The sequence below is a fragment of the Clupea harengus genome, chromosome 14 (assembly GCF_900700415.2).
Source record: "Clupea harengus chromosome 14, Ch_v2.0.2, whole genome shotgun sequence".
In the NCBI taxonomy this organism is placed as follows: Eukaryota; Metazoa; Chordata; class Actinopteri; order Clupeiformes; family Clupeidae; genus Clupea; species Clupea harengus.
In genome coordinates, this window is record NC_045165.1 from 19,747,683 (window position 1) to 19,768,957 (window position 21,275).

The 21,275-nt window shown below is 41.2% G+C and overlaps 2 protein-coding genes across 4 annotated transcripts; both read left to right on the top strand.

Moving 5' to 3' along the window:
- The first annotated feature begins 5,613 nt into the window (after positions 1–5,613).
- On the top strand, positions 5,614–11,478 carry manea (mannosidase, endo-alpha). 3 transcript variants are annotated; one of them, XM_031580251.2, is made up of 6 exons: positions 5,614–5,764; positions 6,345–6,493; positions 6,603–7,013; positions 8,048–8,157; positions 8,576–8,652; positions 10,481–11,478. In XM_031580251.2, exons 1-6 carry the CDS (start codon positions 5,646–5,648, stop codon positions 11,094–11,096), a joined length of 1,482 nt encoding a protein of 493 aa, XP_031436111.1. In that variant the 5' UTR covers positions 5,614–5,645; the 3' UTR covers positions 11,097–11,478. The 3 variants fall into 3 exon arrangements, with proteins under 3 accessions (XP_031436111.1, XP_012692186.2, XP_031436112.1); XM_031580252.2 differs by lacking the exon at positions 5,614–5,764 and having other exon boundaries at positions 6,400–6,484; XM_012836732.3 differs by lacking the exon at positions 5,614–5,764 and having other exon boundaries at positions 6,351–7,013.
- A 134-nt stretch (positions 11,479–11,612) lies between these two features.
- fut9a (fucosyltransferase 9a) lies at positions 11,613–19,015 on the top strand. The gene is made up of 3 exons (XM_031580254.2): positions 11,613–12,255; positions 14,408–14,518; positions 14,852–19,015. The coding sequence occupies exon 3, from the start codon at positions 14,855–14,857 to the stop codon at positions 15,932–15,934; it is 1,080 nt and encodes a 359-aa protein (XP_031436114.1). The 5' UTR covers positions 11,613–12,255; positions 14,408–14,518; positions 14,852–14,854; the 3' UTR covers positions 15,935–19,015.
- Positions 19,016–21,275: the final 2,260 nt, after the last annotated feature.

Below are 21,275 nucleotides of genomic sequence, written 5' to 3' on the forward strand. Positions count from 1 at the left end.
TGCTTGAATTATAGACCTAATGTGGTGCATAAAATAAAGCACATTTACAAATTAACTAAACACTGCTACCCTGTGGCTAAATTGGAAAATTGAAAATCAAGATTGAAATCAACACATCTCTTCACAAAACTGTCTAGCGCATTTATAGTCTGGCGCATAGATCGGTGACACTGAATGCAACATCAAATGCACATCCATTAATGTCTTTCCAAACTAGTGACACAAATTTCACCATTCAGCTTGGCATCAAAGTAGATGCTGGCCAGTGAATGCATGGATAAACACAGGGACTGAATGTAATAGAAGTAACCTAGATCCATACAAGGAAAGGAGGGCTGGTTTGAAAGGAATATATTACGGAATACGTATGTTAAATTGCAAATATAGTAGAAATAATAATTTTCTCAAAGGAGAATCTATTCATTATCTTAACATGGCTGGGAACCATTTGGGATGGATACAAACACTGATTAGAAGAGTCATGTCAAAGTCAAAGTGTTCTTGATAAAAATGGACTATATATTTTAGTATCTGTTAAACAACATCTGTCTCAGCTTGTAGGAGCATCTTCAGCAACTATTACTGTCACTGAACGGTTACTTCAGTGAAAGCACTGGCTCACAACGTGATACTTTTTTGCATATTGTCACTGCTTCTCCCGCAAATTCACTGGGTGTTTAAACAGTTATTTCAAATCCCATTTATTGATAACATTGATGGCCAACAGATGCAGATGGCAGCTATTGGTAGAGCACATAGGAGCAGTGGGTAGTTGTCATAAAAGTTAATTAAAGGACCCATCGTATGCCCATTTTACCACAAGTTGATATGGTTCCTTGGGGTCTTAATGAAATGTCTGTAACATATTTTGGTCAAAATACCACAAGGATCATTATTAATGGCATCCTTTTTACCCTGCCAAACACAGCCATTCTGTCAGCGAGCTGTTTTGAGCGCCTATGCTAATGAGCCAGCTAACCCCTCCCCCCGCCCTCCTCCCCCCTCCTCTACGGTTTTGGGCTACTCATTCTAACCTTTTAGTTTTTAGCTACTCATTCTAACCAAGTTTAGTTTTGTAAAATATGGCGACTGGATACGAGATTGTTCAGACCCTGAACAAGAAGAGGCTCCCAAACAAGTTCGAGAATTTAGGGTACAACAGGACGTTTCTGAATGGTAAGTAAACTTTGTCACTTCACTTGTTTTTACTTTGGCTGAGGTCATACGGTCTAGTCGGTGACGAGAACATCGCAATGTTAGATAATAGTGTGTGCATGTACGAGTATGTCACAAATACAGTGTGTTTATGTAAGTTACTGTTTGTGAAAAGTGTTTATGTAAATGCAAGTAACGGGAACGCCATTATGCCTGCTACACGAGTAAAGCTCCAGCTGTAAAGTAAAATGTTATCTGACAACAGTAATGGACCAAGCAGGTTGTAGTGGCTAAAGTTCCCTTCTTGTTATCAGGAATTCATTTTCAACATATTCATTCACTTAACCACTCTAGACGGAATAAACAAGTCTCTACGCGTGTTTAGTGCGTTTAACAACGGTAGAAAACAGTGTTTTCGCTCCGTCTTTACTGAAAACTGAACAATGAAACAAATCGTACAGTTCTTATACATTCCATCAATGCGCGAGCAGACTACGTCGTAGCTCACTACCACGCGCACTCCAAAGCAACTCTTATGTCCCATGCATATCTGGTTATTCTAAGCAATGCATGTACACTAAACATATATTAAACTGAAATGCAAAACTATAAAATACAATTATGCAATCATTATAATGAGCAATCAGTAAATATGAATCTAAACAACATAATATATTAATCTGAGTCTAAATTACAATGTGGAAAATGGCACTAACACAGATGTAGAACATAACGTAACGTGTTTACCTCCGTTTATTAGCGTTCAAACATTGTTTTCTCATTATATCGTTGTATTTGTCAACTTGTGTCTGTAATTGTAACACAACATTCAAATACACTTCACCTGCAATGTTGTCACTCTTTATCTATACAGGCGTATTTGTGCCAAGTGTGAGCAAATGCCTACAGAGCCTGAGAATGGATGCTGCAGGGAGATGCCACAGGTAAAATTATTTGTGAATGACATGGTAATTATGCAGTCATCTTGTTTTATATTACATGATACTTACACTTTCAATATTCAAGGTAACAAGAAGACTACTGCAGCTTCCAAACCAACCAACGTGCATCATCCGGGACTTTTAGCTGTGTAATTGAATGTGTTCTCACTACAGAATGCATTCAACATCTATAGAGCAGACTATGGGCCTTATGTCTAAGGGGAATATAGCAGTAAGTTGTTTTGTTTTTTATGCATATGAGTCATCAGTGATTTCTGCAATACAAATATAACTGGGGAAGAAAATACAATAAATTAATCTTCCCTCTGTCTTACTTTGCTTACTGCTCATCTTGCATGTGTCAACTGTTGACATGTTACATACCAAAACTGTTTCTATAGACTTGCTTCAAAGAATGCCACAGAGCTTTTTAAACATAGTTATTAAATGTACTGGCTAGTACATGGGTAATAAATACAAAAAAGACCAATTATAATAAAAACATTGATTACAAAATCACACTTTGTGCCATCAGTAGCCATACTGTTAACAAAGGAAGACTCATTAGATGTGTGTCACCATTTATTCTCTAAATACAATGTAAACTTTGCTCAGACGTTACAGGTATTTGGTGTACAGAAGCTTTGTTAGCTGGTCTTGGGGCTTTCTGGGACTGAGAATCTGGGTGGTCCTGCTCTCCCGCTCCAGATGCTGCTTTGGAGGATCTGTCTGACAGGCCACATGATGTAGCCTAGGACACTGTTCAGATGTTCTTCCTTAACCACAAGAGCAGCAATGTTATTCATGTTTTTTCCTGAATGTAATAAAAGGAAAATGGGGATGAGGTGGGGGGTGGCGGGTGGGCCAAGGCCATGTAGGGAACCTCCCAATGTGTTGTGACGGGCCAACACACGGGAATCTCATTCGCAGACTCAATCATGACGTTTCTGACCTAGAGGAACCATAACAAAGATCGCCAATGGTTTTTTTCCAGCGTTTTTGGGTTGGTAGACATGCCAGATACCCAAATGAACGTGTAGAAGCACTAAAAAAGTGGAATTTTCATAATATGGCACCTTTAAGGAAATATTTTGTACACATACCATAATGAGTCTCAAGATACACTGGGCTGTGTCAAATCCCATGTATTGATTTCACATCTGCTTTACATAACACAAGTTTATGCAGTATATCAAGTGTTCTAGGCTCTTCATGTATAAGGGCGGGGGCAATACCAGAATACATCAGCATATACACTCACCAGCCACTTTATTAGGTACACCTAACCTCAACTGTTCGTTAATGCAAATATCTAATCAGTCAATCAATCACATGGCAGCAACTCAAAGCATTTAGGCATGTAGACATCGTTGACCTGCTGAAGTTCAAACCGAGCATCAGAATGGGGAAGAAAGGTGATTTAAGTGACTTTGAATGTGGCATGGTTGTTGGTGCCAGATGGGCCTGTCTGAGTGTTTCAGAAACTGCTGATCTACTGGGATTTTCACGTACAACCACCTCTAGGGTTTACAGAGAATGGTCCGAGAAAATATCCAGTGAGCGGCACTTCTCTGGGCGAAAATGCCTTGTTGATGCCAGAGGTCAGAGGAGAATAGCCAGACTGGTTCAAGATGATAGAAAGGCAACAGTAACTTAAATAACCACTCGTTTCAACCAAGGTATGAAGAAGAGCAGAAGGCAAAACATGTCAAAATTGGACAAAACAGAATGGAAAAATGTTGCCTGGTCTGATGAGTCTCGATTTCTGCTGCGACATTCAGATGGTAGGTTCAGAATTTGGCGTAAACAACATGAAAGTATGGATCCATCCTGTCAACGGTTCAGGCTGGTGGTGTTGGTGTAATGGTGTGGGGGATATTTTCTTGGCACACTTTGGGCCCCTTAGTACCAATTGAGCATCGTTTAAATGCCATGGCCTACCTGAGTATTGTTGCTGACCATGTCCATCCCTTTATGACCACAGTGTACCCATCTTCTGATGGCTACTTTCATCAGGATAACGCATGTCACAAAGCTCAAATCATCTCAAACTGGTTTCTTGAACATGACAATGAGTTCACTGTACTCCAGTGGCCTCCACAATCTCAAAATCTCAATCCAATAGAGCACCTTTGTGGGATGTGGTGGAACGGGAGATTCACATCATGGATGTGCAGGCAACAAATCTGCAGCAACTGCATGATGCTGTCATGTCAGTATGGGCCAAAACCTCTGTGGAATGTTTTCAGCGCCTTGTTGAATCTATGCCACAAAGAATTAAGGCAGTTCTGAAGGAAAAAGGGGGTCCAACCCAGTACTAGCAAGCTGTACCTAATAAAATGGCTGGTGAGTGTATAATATCAGAAATGAACCGCTCCAACAATCGTTAAGACACCCAACATCCAACGGCTCCCCATAGGGATGAATCCTGTAAACTCTGTCTGCACAACAGTCTGTAATGCAAGACTGGTACATTTATGAGTTTGCAGATGAAGAACAGATTGTCGGTCTTGAACTGTGAGGATGGGGGACCTAGACCAGTGGTTAAAGTCAGTATACATTACAAAGCTACTATAATGAAACATCAATACATCAGAATAGTCTTAATCAATCATTTGTTGATGGTTTGTTTGTTGACTTTATTGGTGGCCTCCAGTACGAGCATACTGTTGCCATTTCTTCTCTAAAACTGACAGCTGTACTTTATAAGGATATTTACTGTATTGGAAGCAATGTTTAATCTGTAATGAATGTAATGTAATGAATGTAAAGATTCTGTATTTCAAGTTGTTTATTAATCCCGTTTCAACTCCCCCCCCCCCCCCCCCCCAGTTACTCAGCTTTGGTTGTATGCATGTGCAGAGTAAAAACCGGCTCAAAAGGACCTTGAAGTGGGTGAGCAAGTCTGGGTTTGTTGTCCAGAAATGGCTTAATGATATCTTTGTCCATCTGGTTATCCGTAAAGTCACATCTATACATAGTTGCCATCTATCTCCCCAAGTCACTGAGGACCCTCTTCTATGACCTTACCGACTTGGGGCGGGTGGTAGGGTCAGAAAAGAGATAAATCACCTACAGGCCTACCTTCTTCATTAAGTTTTACTGCTGTATACTAATGTATTTTGTAGATTAATCTGGCGGTAGACATAATTTTCTCAATTAATAGTAAAAACGGTAGCCAGAATTGAATGCCATTACCATAATAAAAGCCTTGCAATACGTGCACATTTCCAAAACATCATAGCATTCACTCTGAAACTTCAGAAAATACTATATAAAAATAAGTAATTAGGCTACTTCCCGGCTTGAAAATGTTTACACATTACACTGGGCGAGTTGTCCGTGCAAAACTAATTTTTCTCGTTTATTTAAGGTTTTTGACGAACATCATGTGGATTTGTATTCTATAGCCCACTGAACAATTTACACAGCAGAATAGGTGTGGAAGGCAGACCGGACAGTAATTTTTTATGTTGCTGCCACCTTAACGCCTTCCTCACTGGTGAAATAGAGAACTAGCCCCATACTGAGGACCAATCAGAGAGCGCCATGACTGAACACAAGATCAGTTCGACTTCCGCATCACATGTGAATGAAATACTCCAAAGATCCTTGGTCTCTGCTTGTAAAAGTAAAGTTGTGGCGATACTCTTGGCCTATCAGACGAGGTACTAATGATACGTTTGCTTTACCTTAAAATGCGAATAATTCTTTAGTGTACCCTGTAGCTTAACTGAGAGCAACGGCCATGCATCAGCGTTTTACCATGGCTCCGTTGTTAAACTTCACATGCAGTTGCCTGTATAGTTAAGGTTACCTTTTAATATTTGATATTCCTAGATGCAGCATTTCACCATCATTTGTAACCGAAATGAAATACAATCATTCCAGTGAAACACTATAACTTTACACTGACAGTTTTTTTCTTCTTTGGATGGCATTCATTATTCAGTAGATCAGGTGTCAGCGTGCAGAGTTCAGTTTGCCCTGGCGTTACTGAGCATGCTAGACTTTGGTCCAGTCGATACATTTGTTGTAGACTATGGAATAGCGGCTCAGGACCTGAATTAGTCTCATGTCCAACCAAACCAAACGTTATGTGATATTCTTTCAGTGAAGGTTGTATAGGTAGCACCAGCTGGAATAGATAAAGGGACTGATTACAAAGAGTCCACTGCGTTCTGGATTTTCTTTCCTGTTAATTATTTCATTTTGGCGTTTATGGGTCACGCTATGTCTCTTCCTCAGGGAAATCATTATGATGTCGTCAGTCTTCTGCCAGAGAGGAACACTGAATGAAGACAATATCCTGGAGACTCCTCTGCCTGTCAAGATAGACAGCAACATCCCTTCCTGTAAGGGGGCACACTCTGTGAAGAACCAAACATGTGCGCATGGTGAATATTCAGAAAATGGCCAGGTTTAGACTTAAATCTTGTTTGACTCTATTCGCATTGGCATCATTTATTTTCTTAATCATAGTCATTTTAAAATTCTCAATCCAAGAAGCCTCTGACTTGCCAGATGCATTTGGCCTGGAGGTGATCCCTCACGCCAACAGAATGGAAAAATCTCAAAATCAGCTGCAGGCTGACAATGCAACCCCTGACACAGACACTAAAGAGGTCAACATGAATGCGGAGACCTTGTTGGAGAAGTACTCGGTGCCCAATTACAACTTTCACACCTTCTACTACACCTGGTATGGTAATCCACAGTTCGATGGGAAGTACCTCCACTGGGACCACCCCCTGCTTCCTCATTGGGACTCAAAGGTGGCGGCTGCATTCCCCAAGGGGCGGCACTCACCTCCAGACGACATCGGCGCCAACTTTTACCCCGCCCTGGGGGCATACAGCTCCAGAGACCCCACTGTCATTGATGCCCATATGCGTCAGATGCGAATGGCAGCTATTGGTGAGGCACTGGGTTTAAAGGGGAAATGGGACCTTTAAAAAATTAAAAATGATGTGCCTACCATACAGATGTATCTCTAAAGAAAATGTGAAAAGATGTCGTTTCCCAATCGTTTACCTGTACTGCCTGTTTACCTTCAGTATTTGTTTTAGGTGTTGTCTTTGCATACATTGGTTTACATTTTGTCAGGACTAGATAAATGTATACAAATGTAAGATGAAACTTGAAATAGGGCAACTATTTGCATATAATGCACAAGAATATTGGTAAACACTGTACTTTGACATTATTGTTGCATGCCAAGTGATAACTACATATCGCACTTTGAGAGAAACTAAATGCATGTATCATTACATGCCGTGAAAACCTGCCCTAATCTGCTTTGGCTTAACCGAGAAATTCAGGGAACAAATGTTTGGTATTTCGGCACTATATTGGACTTTTGATAAAAGGCAGCAGTGGTATGCTTACATGTAGCAGACACTTTGATCTGAAAAGTCACTTGTACTGCAGGAAGGGCGTAGATTTTTTTTCATTGTGTGTTTGCTCCATGAAATCAAACAAACTATCTCGGAGTCGTGTTGGCACTTCCAGGAGGAATTTCAGATGGAACTCAGAATGCTGTTAGGGACAGAGCCATGTTCTCCCCGAACCTTATCAACTTCTGCCATGTACCCTTGAATAAAACATTTTACCTCCTACTACATCAGCCTAGAGGAACTGCTTGGTTGTCTTTAGCAGAAGACTGCAGACAGTGGGCAGCTTTAAGGTGTGTGTGTGTGTGTGTGTGTGTGTGTGTGTGTGTGTGTGTGTGTGTGTGTGTGTGTGTGTGTGTGTGTGTGTGTGTGTGTGTGTGTGTGTGTGTGTGTGTGTGTGTGTGTGTGTGTGTGTGTGTGTGTGTGTGTGTGTGCGTGCGCGCGCTGAAAAAGAGCATTGGTAGGCCGCACTGTTTCTTAAAGTTATATTTAAACGTTCAAACATCAAGTGTGTTGTATAACAGGATGTTGTTCTACTTCTCTGTGTGTATATACCAGGTGTGCTGGCCATCTCCTGGTATCCCCCTGGTATGAAAGATGACAATGGTGAAGCCACAGATGATATTGTGCCTCTGATCTTAGATGCAGCTCACAAATACCAGATTAGGGTAAAGTATATATTGATCTACTTCATTCTGCCTAGTTCTGATATATCACAGAGAAAATGTTATTAATCAGAAAATAATTTAAGCTGAGATGTGGCATTTCTAAAGTACTGATTGCATTGGCTTAAAAACGTGCCACTTGTATATAATACAAGTATTCCTGTGCTTTCTGTTTCTCTGTGGCAGGTCTTGTGATTCTGTGTAAATAATTGTAAATGCATGCATTAAAAATAACCTGAAATATAAAATCAAGATGATACATAGTACATGCACACATAGTGGGAAATGATTTTGTCTCTGTCAACCTAAATTTGTATGATCATATTAGGTCTGTTTTTTTTGGAGAACACAGACAAAAAGCATACAGCACCTTAAAAAGACATCTTATTGAATTAACCTTGCCTAACTTTCTTCTGCACAGGTGACTTTTCATATTGAACCCTTTAAAGGCCGAGATGAGAAGACTATGTTTGACTGTGTCAAGTACATTGTGGAAAAGTGAGTATTATATGGAATGACGTTTTGAGTGTTTAGAAAGCAACTTAAAGGAGAACTCAGGCATTTTTTAACCGGGGCCCTATTTTACCATCTTTTCGAGTAATTTTTTTTACTAGGGACAAAAGACGATCTAAATCGGTCCAGTATCGAGTTAGAAGGCTATAACCGGCAACCGCGGAACGGCTATACAATGCAATCCTGTGGGGCAAGCATCCGCATCAAAGTAAACTGTTTGTTTTCACCACTGACAGTCATTAGTTGAAGGGTAAACTAATGACTGTAGAAACAGTCATTTTCTACAGTTTCTTTACAGATATCGAGGCAAACAGAGCCAGGTCTATCTCTGTAGGGATCCTTTCCATGTTGTCAGACACTTACAATAACTAGGGTTGTTCAAATAACGCATCAATTCCGAATAATTCATTATAGAAAAATAACAAGTAAGAAAAAATGAACACAGATTAATTTCACTCTATGATGCCCCTTGACCCCATATATCACTGTGCACCGCTCAGCGACGGCCATATTGGATAGATATAGTGGCAGTCTGCGTTTATGTAAGGTTCTTCAACAAGGAGAAGAAAGAGTTCGGTGAAGACTTGTTAGGTGTTACACCCCTTCAGACCAGTACAAGAGGAGAGGACATCTACCTGGCCATAAAGGAGATGTTAACAAAGAGGGGAATAGAGCCGAAACAAGTAGTTTCAATAACCACAAATGGAGCCCCTGAATTGTACTTTCTTTATTTGATCGGACAGTCAGTTTTTGACTACATACAGACGTTGATACATACTAGGCTACTTTAATATATACGGCACTGAATCATAACACAAGTTAGACATTATGATGTTCTGGACCTCTGCTTGAGGACCTTTTTCTCTAACTGGACCTCTTTGAATTTGAATTGAATACCCCTGCCCTATAGGTAATGACGAAGGGGAGACAGTGGGGGGGCTTCACCTGTGGGGAAGCGGGTCCTCTGAGGGGGGTGGGGCACAGTGTGAAAACAGAGGACAAAAGGTGAAGAGGGGTGGGGGCTTGTTCATAGCAGGAAGGAGGCTATCTGGGGGGGAAAAGTAAAAATGCTAATGAGTCTCAGCTATTTGCTTGGAGACAGAGTACATATCCAGGGACATGGGTAACAGAGTGGGATGGTACAAAATAATGTGAGCACTCAGTTCATCTGTTACAACAGGAAAACTGCAATATTCGGTTCCATTACTAGCAAGATCAGTGCTTTAGTTGTTGGTGTGGTCTGACGTTACCGAAGTTAGTTAGCTTGCTACTTTTAGACAAACTATGAGATCGGTTATCAGGAATAAACAAATTTTGTTCTTCATTAAATAAAGTTCATTGAAGTAACTGTTGTTTGCTATTAATGGGTGGTGAACATCACACTGCCAAGGCTTGTTTAATTAGTAACTTCACATCAATGTCTAAATGCTTTTCACAGCAAATTGATATGTGCAATGAATTAATCAAAAACGTTCATTCAATTAATTAGATTATTATTTGAATCGCTTAACAGCCTTCTGGAACTGCTCTGGCCTTCACAGCAAAGAATCTGAGTAGCCATTACAGATTCTATGATTTATCTTATGATAAAACATTTTTAGATCCTTAAAGCACTTTGAGGAATTGTTCTTTACAGAATGATTTTGGCTACGAGCCCCATACAAAGGACTCTTTAAGGCTGAGCAACCTTTTCTTGAAAGACTGAGTTGTTTTGTAAATTACAGATTCTATGGCATTTAAACATAACTGTGACCATCATGGGCTGAAATGCATATTGCTCGCACAGTCATAATGTTGTGACCTTTCTCTACAGATATGGAGAGCACCCAGCTTTCTTCAGGTATAAAACAAAGACTGGGAAGACCCTTCCTTTGTATTACATTTATGACTCTTATCTTCTGAGTCCAGAGAACTGGGCTCGACTTTTAAATCCTAATGCGAAGACCAGTATCAGGAACACCCCTTATGATGGAATCTTCTTGGCTCTTCTGGTAGAGGAGAAACACAAGAGGGCCATCTTGTCTTCAGGCTTCGATGGCATGTACACTTATTTTGCCACCAATGGCTTCACCTACGGCTCATCCTATCGCAACTGGAAGTCTATCAAGGCCTTCTGCGATGCCAGCAGCCTGATCTTTGTGCCCAGCGTCGGCCCGGGATACATCGACACCAACATCCGGCCGTGGAACTCGCAGAACACGCGGAACCGCATCAAGGGCAGGTACTACGAGACCGCCCTGAGTGCTGCGGCCGAGGCAGGTGCCCAGGTTGTCTCCATAACCTCCTTCAATGAGTGGCATGAGGGCACCCAGATAGAGATGGCGGTGCCCAAGGCAGGGCACACTGCTTACCTGGACTACTTACCACATAAGCCTGGCAACTACTTACAGATAACAAGAAAGTGGGCTGATACATTTAGTGGTGAATGAAGGGTTGTTTTGACAACCAAATGTAAAAGCTCTGACTTAAACAAGATATTAAACTGTGAATTTTCGATTTTATGCCAGTGGGGTATGGGGTCTGTTATTCCATGGGAATGTATGGCATTTTCTGACACGTCTGACACGTCTTTGCGGTGGGATGTTTGCGAAAACAAGAAGATTGCGGTGGGTTTTTTGCGAAAACAAGAAGTTTGCGGTGTAACGACCGGCCTATATGGCCAAACACTGCAAACACTTGTCTCACGCAATGCATTAGAGATGACGAGCTGCACCCTAACTATGTGCTGTTCCATATCACCTATAAGAATACCCAGTGTGCTCCACATCTTTTACCTGTCATTATGCAATAATAAAAAGGAAAATGAGAGAACTGTGCAGCATAAAGAGGTCTAATAAATGAAGTGTGGTCCTTGTCTTTTACTAATCATTTGTTGAAATTATGATTTTCATTTGTGTTTTCTAAGTGAAGCACTTTATAGGGTCATATTCCATTCCAGTATTGAGTGTAAATACCCACATTTTACACAATATAAGAAGTAGTCTATATTCCCCTGAATAAAGAGCATTTCCTGACATGGTGATTTACGCAGATCATACAGAAAGAGACGTGTTTGCGGTGTACCCACTAGGCTTCATGGCAAAACGCGGCAAACACTTGTCTCAGGCAATGCATTAGAGATAACGAGCTGCACCCTACCTATGTGCTGTTCCATATTCCCTACCCTACCTACGGCAGCCTGCGTTCCGTGCAGCCGCATTGACGGTAAACACAAGAAAGGTAGCCGGCGCATGAGCAGCCTGGGGAACATTATTCCACATCGCATCACATGCCGTCCATGGCGTCTTCGCAAGTGATGCACTGCTTTTCAGGCGATAATTTTACAATAGCCCGAATTCTCACAGTGATGTTTTGTCTTTAAATTCACGAGACATTCAGGAGAAATCGCCAAGTCGTGTCGCTTGCAGAGAAAGGACTATGGGTTTGGGCGCTTCCGATCCCTGGCCAATCTCATCAAATATTGTCACAATTGAAAATATTTCACTGGAACCAAGGCACATGCGGCATTTGGGATACCTCCACAGGACGACCTCGACCAAAAATACAACCAGATATGGAGTGATTTCATGAACGCCAACCGTGGGGATGGTGAGTGCAGATTTTTTTTTCTCCTCTCATCCGCGGTACCTGGTTTCAACAAAAAACAAAATAGGTTTCAACTCAAATGATAAAAAGGCTATGTGAAGAAGACCCTGACACACCAATCGTTATTGGGCCATGTCATCCCCTCTTTGTTTGAGTAAGTCCATTAAGGACATGATAAAAGGAAATGTCTTGGGCTCCTACAACGTGGCATTTGGCTGGGCTATGTGCGCCTTTATTTTTATACACCGATAAAAACAACCACAATAGTGCATGTGCCCTGTGTATGTTTGCGCGCGGAAGCCTTCCGTGACCTATGTGTTGAAAATCCTCTCTTTGCATAAAATGCATAACTGGCACGTAGGTTGTCATCGGTGCACGCTTGGGCGCAGTGTGGGCTCAGTCGGTAGGGTACATACACTGTCGTTTACTGACATGTATCACAGGCTTGAGCATCATGTTCTAAAACGACCTTCAGTAAGCGCCGCTGAAAGTAATTGCTCACCTTGGATGGTGCCCCTCAGCATGGTGTAGGTTATTGCATAGCCTAACACGTAAGCCAACTATAGTCACGTTAGTGCAAAGGGTTAAATGGCATGCCTTTTTTTCAAGTACACGTGAACGTTAGAGCACTACCGCCGTACCACTCAGTCTGCGTGTCCTAAATACATCACATTTGATTTAAAACGAGCCATCACTAAAGATAGAGGAATAGAAAGACCGTGGCTTTCGTGGCGCTTGGTTTCTTCCTCAGTTCCCAGTCATTTCTGAGAACCTGTGCCATTTTTTGGAGCTTGGCCTGACTGAGTGGTAATATATTTGTTGACGTTAAGAACGCGAATAAGCCCCTTACCTGTAAGCCACGGATTTACACAAATGCACCAAAACCGTATTTTTTGTAGGACTGACAATCTGTCCAAATCAGTCCTACCAATTTGATAGACAGTGACCTCATGTGCGCCACTATAACCCAAGGACAGTGAAATCAGGGATTGTTTACCACGTAGCCTTTGAGTCTATACACTGCATATTGACTGAATTAAATGTGCACAGAATATAGTGTAGTTCCAAGTGTAGATATTTGTGGCAATTTATATGCTGTATTGGTACACACACACACATCATCCTGATGTATTATTGGATAGGCACATCAGGCAGTGGTTGAAGTAGTCAACTGTGATGAATAGGAATCGACTATTGGCACTTGCACTGTGGTGTCATACTGCTTCACTCTCTTCCCTTACCTTTAGTCCTCCTCTCATCAGCCTCACGTGCAACTGTTTACACACACACATACATACATAGAGTGTGAGAGAGAAACACACCAAGACCGATAGTGAGCAAGATGGACTAGAGCCACTATTTTATATTATTTTGTGCTGCAGAGATGTACAAAGCCTATCACTCCAGTGCTTACTGAAAGTGCTTTCCTGGTGCAAGAGGATTAGCATGAAATGCATTGATAAGCCTTTAAAACATGCCTGTCACTGGTCAGTGCTGCCATTAATGCCCACGGAAATTTAGCAAAAGTCTCTCACAGTGGCGCCCTACTACACAATTATCAGTGCAAACTACTGAGGCAGTCCATGTTTCTTTTACGTATACAACAAGGGTGTCTACAGCACCCCTGGGGCGGCTAGAATGTGGTGCCTGGATTTGCTATTGTTGTTTTTTTGTGTGGATATGACCTTTGCTGTAATATTGTCAGCTAGTGGGCATTGAGAGTCGCTGACAGAGCTTGCTTCGCCTTAAGATGGCAGTGTTTACACACGCACCTTCTGAGTGACACGTAGCGTCATAGATCAGTTAAGAGGTGTGACTCAAGCACACCCTATCATAACACAACTCTGCTGGCCCAGTGTAGTGTCTTGCTTGATTCCTCACAGCCGTGAAATAGATATGTGTTTGCAATCATTTGCTGACTTGATTCGGTTCAGCATGCTTATTCATCATAATTTTTCAGAACATGATGGTCTTAAAGTAATCTCACTTTAACTCAAACAGGGATATTGTGATGAAATAAAAGCTATTTGCTTAATGTTTGCACAACCACAATTTCATGTTATAAACATGCTCATTGGTAAGGCACTGTTGTTTGGAGTAATGTCTGTACAAGTACCCTCTTTTGTTTGATCAATGTTCCTTTTTAAATTAACAGTAAGAAGAACTGTGGAGAATTGGGATCTACACGACTGGCACAAACTATCACAGAAACAGAGATTAAGAACATTTGACATTTTTGTCTGCGTGGACATCAGAATATCACCAGGTAACCTGCATAATGATATGACTCAACTTATGAGCGTAATGCAGATATAAGACCAATGACATGCATCCCTACAGTATAGTTTCATATGTGTTCCAGACCAGATGATACACAGATGGCAAAGTCTTCATCTTGTGTTGCTCCCTTTAGTTTCTGTATTGCCCTATTTAAACAATTTTCTGTGTCTTTCATACTATTTTTATCTGTTGTGGTCCGTTACATCTCATGGTCTGACCTTCATGGAAAGCACCTTGTGATCTTAGCAGAGGTTTGGTGTAAATTTAGTTGTTGTTAATTTTTGTCGTGTTGTTGTTGTTTGTTTCTCTTCTTCATCAGAGTATGCCATCTGCACCCATCCTCAGAGTTCTAAGACCCCTTCTGCTTGGAACGTTTCTGCTAGGATGTTTCGTGACGTTATTTTTAATGTACCTCAAACCCTCCACGAGTTGGTTGTCTGGTCCTGTCGAGTCAGAGACGTCCACGGCTCGTGTTAAGAGCCTCCTCTCCAACAGAAGCCAGCAGAACCAGACTACCATCTTGGTCTGGCTCTGGCCCTTTGGACAGACGTATGACCTGAACGTCTGCAGCTCTCTGTTTAATATCGAGGGTTGCCACGTTACGGCGGACAGGAACCTGTACAATAAATCAGATGGGGTGGTCGTTCATCACAGGGACATCTCCAGTGATCTGTCCAACCTGCCTCCAGTCTACCGTCCTGCGTTGCAGAAATGGGTGTGGATGAACCTGGAGTCCCCGTCCCATTCTTCTCAGTTATCTGGCGTCGAAAATCTGTTTAATTTAACCCTGAACTACCGCCAAGATGCTGATATCGAAGTGCCTTATGGGTCCATCGTCGCCAACCAAGGGGATGAGGATTTTGTGCCACCTAGCAAGACTAAACTGGTATGCTGGATTGTGAGCAACTGGAATCCAGACCACGTCAGAGTGAAATACTACAATGACTTGTACAAACACATTGAGGTTCATGCTTATGGACAGGCTTTCGGGGAATACTTGTCTGACCAAGATTACTTCCCAACCATTGCCAGCTGTAAGTTTTATCTCTCGTTCGAGAACTCCATCCACAAGGACTACATCACGGAGAAGCTCTTCAACCCTCTCTCTGTGGGGGCGGTACCAGTGGTGCTGGGACCATCACGGGAGAACTATCAGAACTTCATCCAAGGAGACGCCTTCATTCACGTGGACGACTTCTCCTCGCCCAAAGAGCTGGCCGAGTTCCTCCTGCTCTTGGACAAGAACGAGGAGATGTACCTGAGGTACTTTGACTGGCGCAAGCACTTCAAGGTGAAAAAGGCTTATTTCTGGGCCGAGCACACATGCCTCGCCTGTGACTACATCAGGAGGCACAATGAGTATAAGACTTTCAACAACCTTGACAAATGGTACTGGGGTTGATTCAGGGTTCATCTTTGTGGGTGGCCAAGGTATAGGTGTCTTACAGGGGTGAAGAACTTGACTATTATTTATTACACAGTCTAAGAATAGGTCCAGGGTTTTGGGCTATGGCTCAAAGTGATACATTTTCTTTTTAATCTGGAACCAAAATGGGTCTGCCTTTTAGATTTTTTTTTTTTAAATACTGTAATTGATATGGCACTGTAATGTTTCCCCTCTTGTGAAAATGTGAATTAATACGGGCGCCCTATGTGGCAAAGTCCCATTGTAAAAAATATATTGTGGTGATTCTTTCAAGAAGGAAAAATATAAATATATAATTGTTATGAGGAGGATATTTCTACAATATATTATTTATTTTACTTTGACATTGTACCATAAAATGTTTATTGATATTAGTGATGCAGTCATCTATGCAGTGTTTACACAATTTCAATTTGTGAACATAGTGCAACTACTGTAAAATATCTGTGTACAATAATTATTTTTTGAGAATTATTTTCCATATTTTTGTATGGATGTACTTGCACAGGAAGCACCCTGGAAGACTCCCTTGGTCATGTGAGAATGATGCAGTCTATTTTTGAACACTGTGTCAACTGTCTACTGTAAATGATGAATTTCATGTGATAGATCCACAATGACTAATAATGACAGTATCTTGTTTTTTATCAGGCAATATATTTCACATCTTGTGTCACGAGGAGCAGCTTGGAAATTTATATTATCATCATTTTTTTTTCTCAAAGATACTATGGGAGGCAAACGACGAGCACAAGTTTAACATGTAGTCTATGTGAGGAGACCTTTCGGGTGGTCCGTATTCTTTAACCCCATAATCACCCTTGATAACCCTTCCTCCCCCCACATATCTATAAACATTTAGAACGGTCAGTATCGCAGTACATTTTCAGCACATTTTTCATGGGAGTTTGAGTCCCTTGCCACCCACTAAGGTCAGTAAAATGCACCCACCTGTGCATGGTGGACCCTGCTACAGGCTTAGACAGTAGAAGCTTTGATCTGTAGAGCGATGGTTACTAAGCAGTAATCGCTAATGTGTAGAGGATGTGCCTGTGGTGTTGGGGCCTTGGGGTCTGAATGGTTTTGTTCCTATAATGCACTTCTCCATAAGGTCATGTGGTCAATGCGAAACACAATTTTTCAAGTCTAAAAGCACACACAAGAAGCAAAAATCACCACAGCTGAATGTCCGTGTCTGTTGATGCTATCAATTGTTGATATTTTCAGATTATGTCTACACACTTAATCCAGATCCATTAACTGGACACAATGGTGTAAACGGTAAATTCCAAGCCAAAGTGCAGTATATGCCTGTAAAACCAGTTATTTTGCTTCTCTATGTTCACACCTGCCTTGGAAGTTTTCAACTTTTATTGTTTTACAACGTTAAATCATGGTTGATTTTAATTTCTGCTCTTTTCAACAGAAAAATACACTTGTCGAAGTGAAAACGGATGAAACCGATAAACAGATAAAACAAATGAAAAAAGAAATTAATACAAAATGTAAAACACCTAATTATAATAAGTCGACCACAATTCAATGTTTGTTAAACGATAAAAAATGAAAGCTTCCAAGGCGGGTGAATACTTTTTACAGGTACTGTAGATCTCAGTCATGGGTCTGGCTTGTATTATGGGTCACGGCTTTTAATAGTTACGGGGGGCAGGTGTCACTGGTCAGCCTGTCTAATACACTTATGAGAAAATATTGATGCTCTGTGGTAGATAATCTGACTATTTGCATAAGGATGTCTCAATGCCGACATTTTTCAAACTTTTTGTATTGTTTACTGTCAATGGGACCATCTGTTTTGGAAGGGGATGACACCTGTTTGCCACAGTTAGTCAGAATTGACTTGTTCCGTAACCATAATCTGTATATAACCTTCATCGTCTGGCACAAACTTGAGATTTCGTGTTATTTATAAACTAAATGAAAAAAAAATGCTAACTTACATACTGTGTATTGTATCAGCGAGTTGAAAAAAAAAATCATAGGCTCTGTGTTTGTTTTAAGTGTGTATCTTCAGTACTTGACGGTATGAACACCTCTTGTAAATATCTGTGTTGTTCAAGTTTCTCTCTGACCTGTACCTGGGTTCCCCAGATGGCAGCTTACGCTGGATTGAGTCTGAGCCACGTCTGGGCCAGATCTGTCCCGAGATCGACTGACAGTCGGGGGGACAGCACTGTGAAAATGAGCTCATTGTAACTTAGAAGAATAAGACCGGTGCTATGAGGCAGAAATCCGCCGAGGATTACAACGAAAATAATAGTGTGTGGAAGACAATGCTGTTAGTGTTACAGAGAAGACATTTTGTTGTCATGTGAGGCAGTTTTGAGAAGGAGGAGAAGAATACCGATGCTTTTTGGATTAGCGCTAATCCGTTTTGATGCTATCAAATTGCTTGTGTCTTTCTGACTTGCTGCAGAAATAGCACTCTCATTCATCCTTACATTGTGGCTTGGACCTACTGTGCTTATGTTTGTATCCGGCTTTCTTTGCTTCACAATTTGTGTCATCACACAGCATTTTCCGAAAGAAAGAGTGTGTGTATGTGCGTGAGGGGGGGAGAGAGAGAGAGAGAGAGAGAGAGTGCCTGTTATAACCTCATATTGTATAGGAGCAGCTCCATGTGTGAAACCAGTTTCTTGTTGGTTGTGGCTATCTAGACCAGGTCTTGCCATTTTGCAGTCCTCTCTGCAGTTGTCTCACAGCTTGTTTCTCTGTTGGCTCTTGGCTTCCTTTTAAGCCAGTCTTTGGATGAGTAGCGTGTTAGTAATCTGGACGTGCCTCTGATTGATTCAGTCTGTTATAGTGGGCTCATGTGTGGAGGCTGAGCACCAGGCCCTGGGTGGGAGAGACATGTGTCCTCTATGCATCACGACGTCAGGAACGGCCCGAGTGGACAGAGCCCCCCTGCTGATCTACCTACGGTGACTGTTTAGCATAACTGGTCATAGCAAAAATGTCTGCCAAAACGTAATTTGCCAAAATGTTTTGCTGTAGATGTCTGTAGGTGTCAAAGAAATAAAGACGAATAAAAATAAGTGATTTAAATCTCTTTTTCTATGTCTTTCAATTTCCCTAGGAAGAGATTGTTTTGTTGTTTTATGTTGGAGAAGGCAATCACTGTCAGATGTTGGTGATTAATGAACGTATCCACCGACAACAAATTATATTCAATATCTCCATTGAAGATGAATACTTTTGCAACATCTGCAGATATACTGTATGTAGAGGGATGGGATTTGGTTGAACAGGTATGACCGATTCTGCACTGCAGTAACCCTGCATTATTTTCCTGTCTTTATGTAAACATATTGTAAACTTTTTCACTCGGCACTAGCCATTCATCTCCATCAGTAAACCTTAGAAGCCACAGAGGCAGATATAAATAGGCCCCAACATGGTGTAATATGATTGAGGAGACCAAAGGGACTGTGTTTTGGTGTTCACGACCCAATCGTCCAGCTGCTGTTGGTTACCTCATGTCTGTGCTGATACTCTGGCATTTGGAGTGATCCCCCCCTGAACCCGTACAATTTACTCGGCCTGATCCACAACCTTAAACAAGTGCCAACTCCAGCAGCTGCACAGTGCCCGGGCTCATGACCTTTCAAACACACCCACTGAACTCTTTCATCCATGCTCCACTTTTACATATACCTAAATGTATGTATCATTCAATATATTTATATCCAATATATTTCTATCCAACTATCAGGGTTGGGAAAGTTACTTTTGGAAATGTAATAGGTTACAGATTACTAGACACACGTACGCTGTTAAAATTGGTATAAGTAGCCGAGAGGCAGTGCAAATTCAAACAAGAGAACCAATCAAAAACAGCACTCAAAATTTGAGCGCATACGGCCAAAGGAATGGAGTCTATCTAGACCGCAAAAAGATGCAAAGCAACAGCATGAATGTTATATTCGCTTTAAAGCTTTTGACCTAATAGAGTATATTCAGATGTAACCCCTTTGTAATCACCAACAGCTTGATTAGTCATGGATTACAATTGCATTTATTTTAGAATTTGATTACCTAACTCCATTACATTACGTAATTTAATTACGTAACTCCCCAACCCTGGTAAATGTTTGTTAAGAGTTATTTATCACTATATAATAATAATAATTATTTATTTTATTTGTAATGCACTCTTCATTCAAAAGAATCTCAGAGTGCCAACATATTAAAAACTAACTATAATAATAAAATAAAATAAAAATGAATTAACATAAGCATAATAGAAAACTTTTTAACATTTTAACATACGATTTAACACAAGGCCAGAAATGCCTTCCTGAATAAAAATGTTTTTAGTCCAGCTTTAAAGGAGTCCAGCGTCTGCGTTGCCCTTAGGTGGTCAGGGAGGCTGTTCCATAAGCGTGGCGCTGCCGAGCAAAAGGCCCGGTCGCCCGTGGTGCGGAGCTTTGTTTTGGGGACGCGGAGGAGCGAGCTGTTTGAAGACCTGAGGGTGCAGGTGGAGGTTTGGGGAGTAATTAATTCTTGCATGTAGGGAGGTGCATGCCCATTTATGCATGTATGGGTGAGTATAAGGACTTTGTAGTCAATCCGGAAAGAGACAGGGAGCCAGTGTAGTGAGTGTAATATTGGTGTTATGTGCTCATATTTCCGGACCCTCATCAGGATCCTGGCAGCGCTGTTTTGGATGTATTGCAGCTTCTGGATGTTCTTGCCAGTGATCCCATAGAAAAGCGAATTACAATAGTCCAGTCTTGAGGAGATAAAGGCGTGGACAAGCTTCTCTGCATCTGATAAGGTTAAAGTGGGGCGGAGTTTGGAGATGTTTCTTAGATGATAAAAGGAGGTTTTGCACAGGTGTTTTATATGGCTATATGACCCTCCCATCTTTCCAATACTTCCCAACAACATATAGCACTTCATGATGGCCTGGGAATAGAATTGTTTTTAAATAATACACAACACAACAATTGATACTTGTTACTTAAAATGTGCCCTGTGCGGTGTAAATACAGTTATATGCAAGAGTTTGGACAGCACTGAGCTAAATCTGTATTTTGCTGACTTTTTTTTAAGTGAAAGGAAATAACTACAACCCCCTGCAGCAAAGGAACATTTAAAAATCAGGATTTAATTAAATGTTGCTGCAATGTTAAAGTTAAAAACGGAAAAAATAACAGTTAACACCTTCCATTTGTAGTCTCAGAACATAACATTAACTTGTTAGGCCTTATTTAAATCATTAGGAATTGTAAAGAAGGTGAAGAGTTCTCATTTGGAATGGTCAGCTCATGACAATTCCAGAAGCTGAGGAATTCTC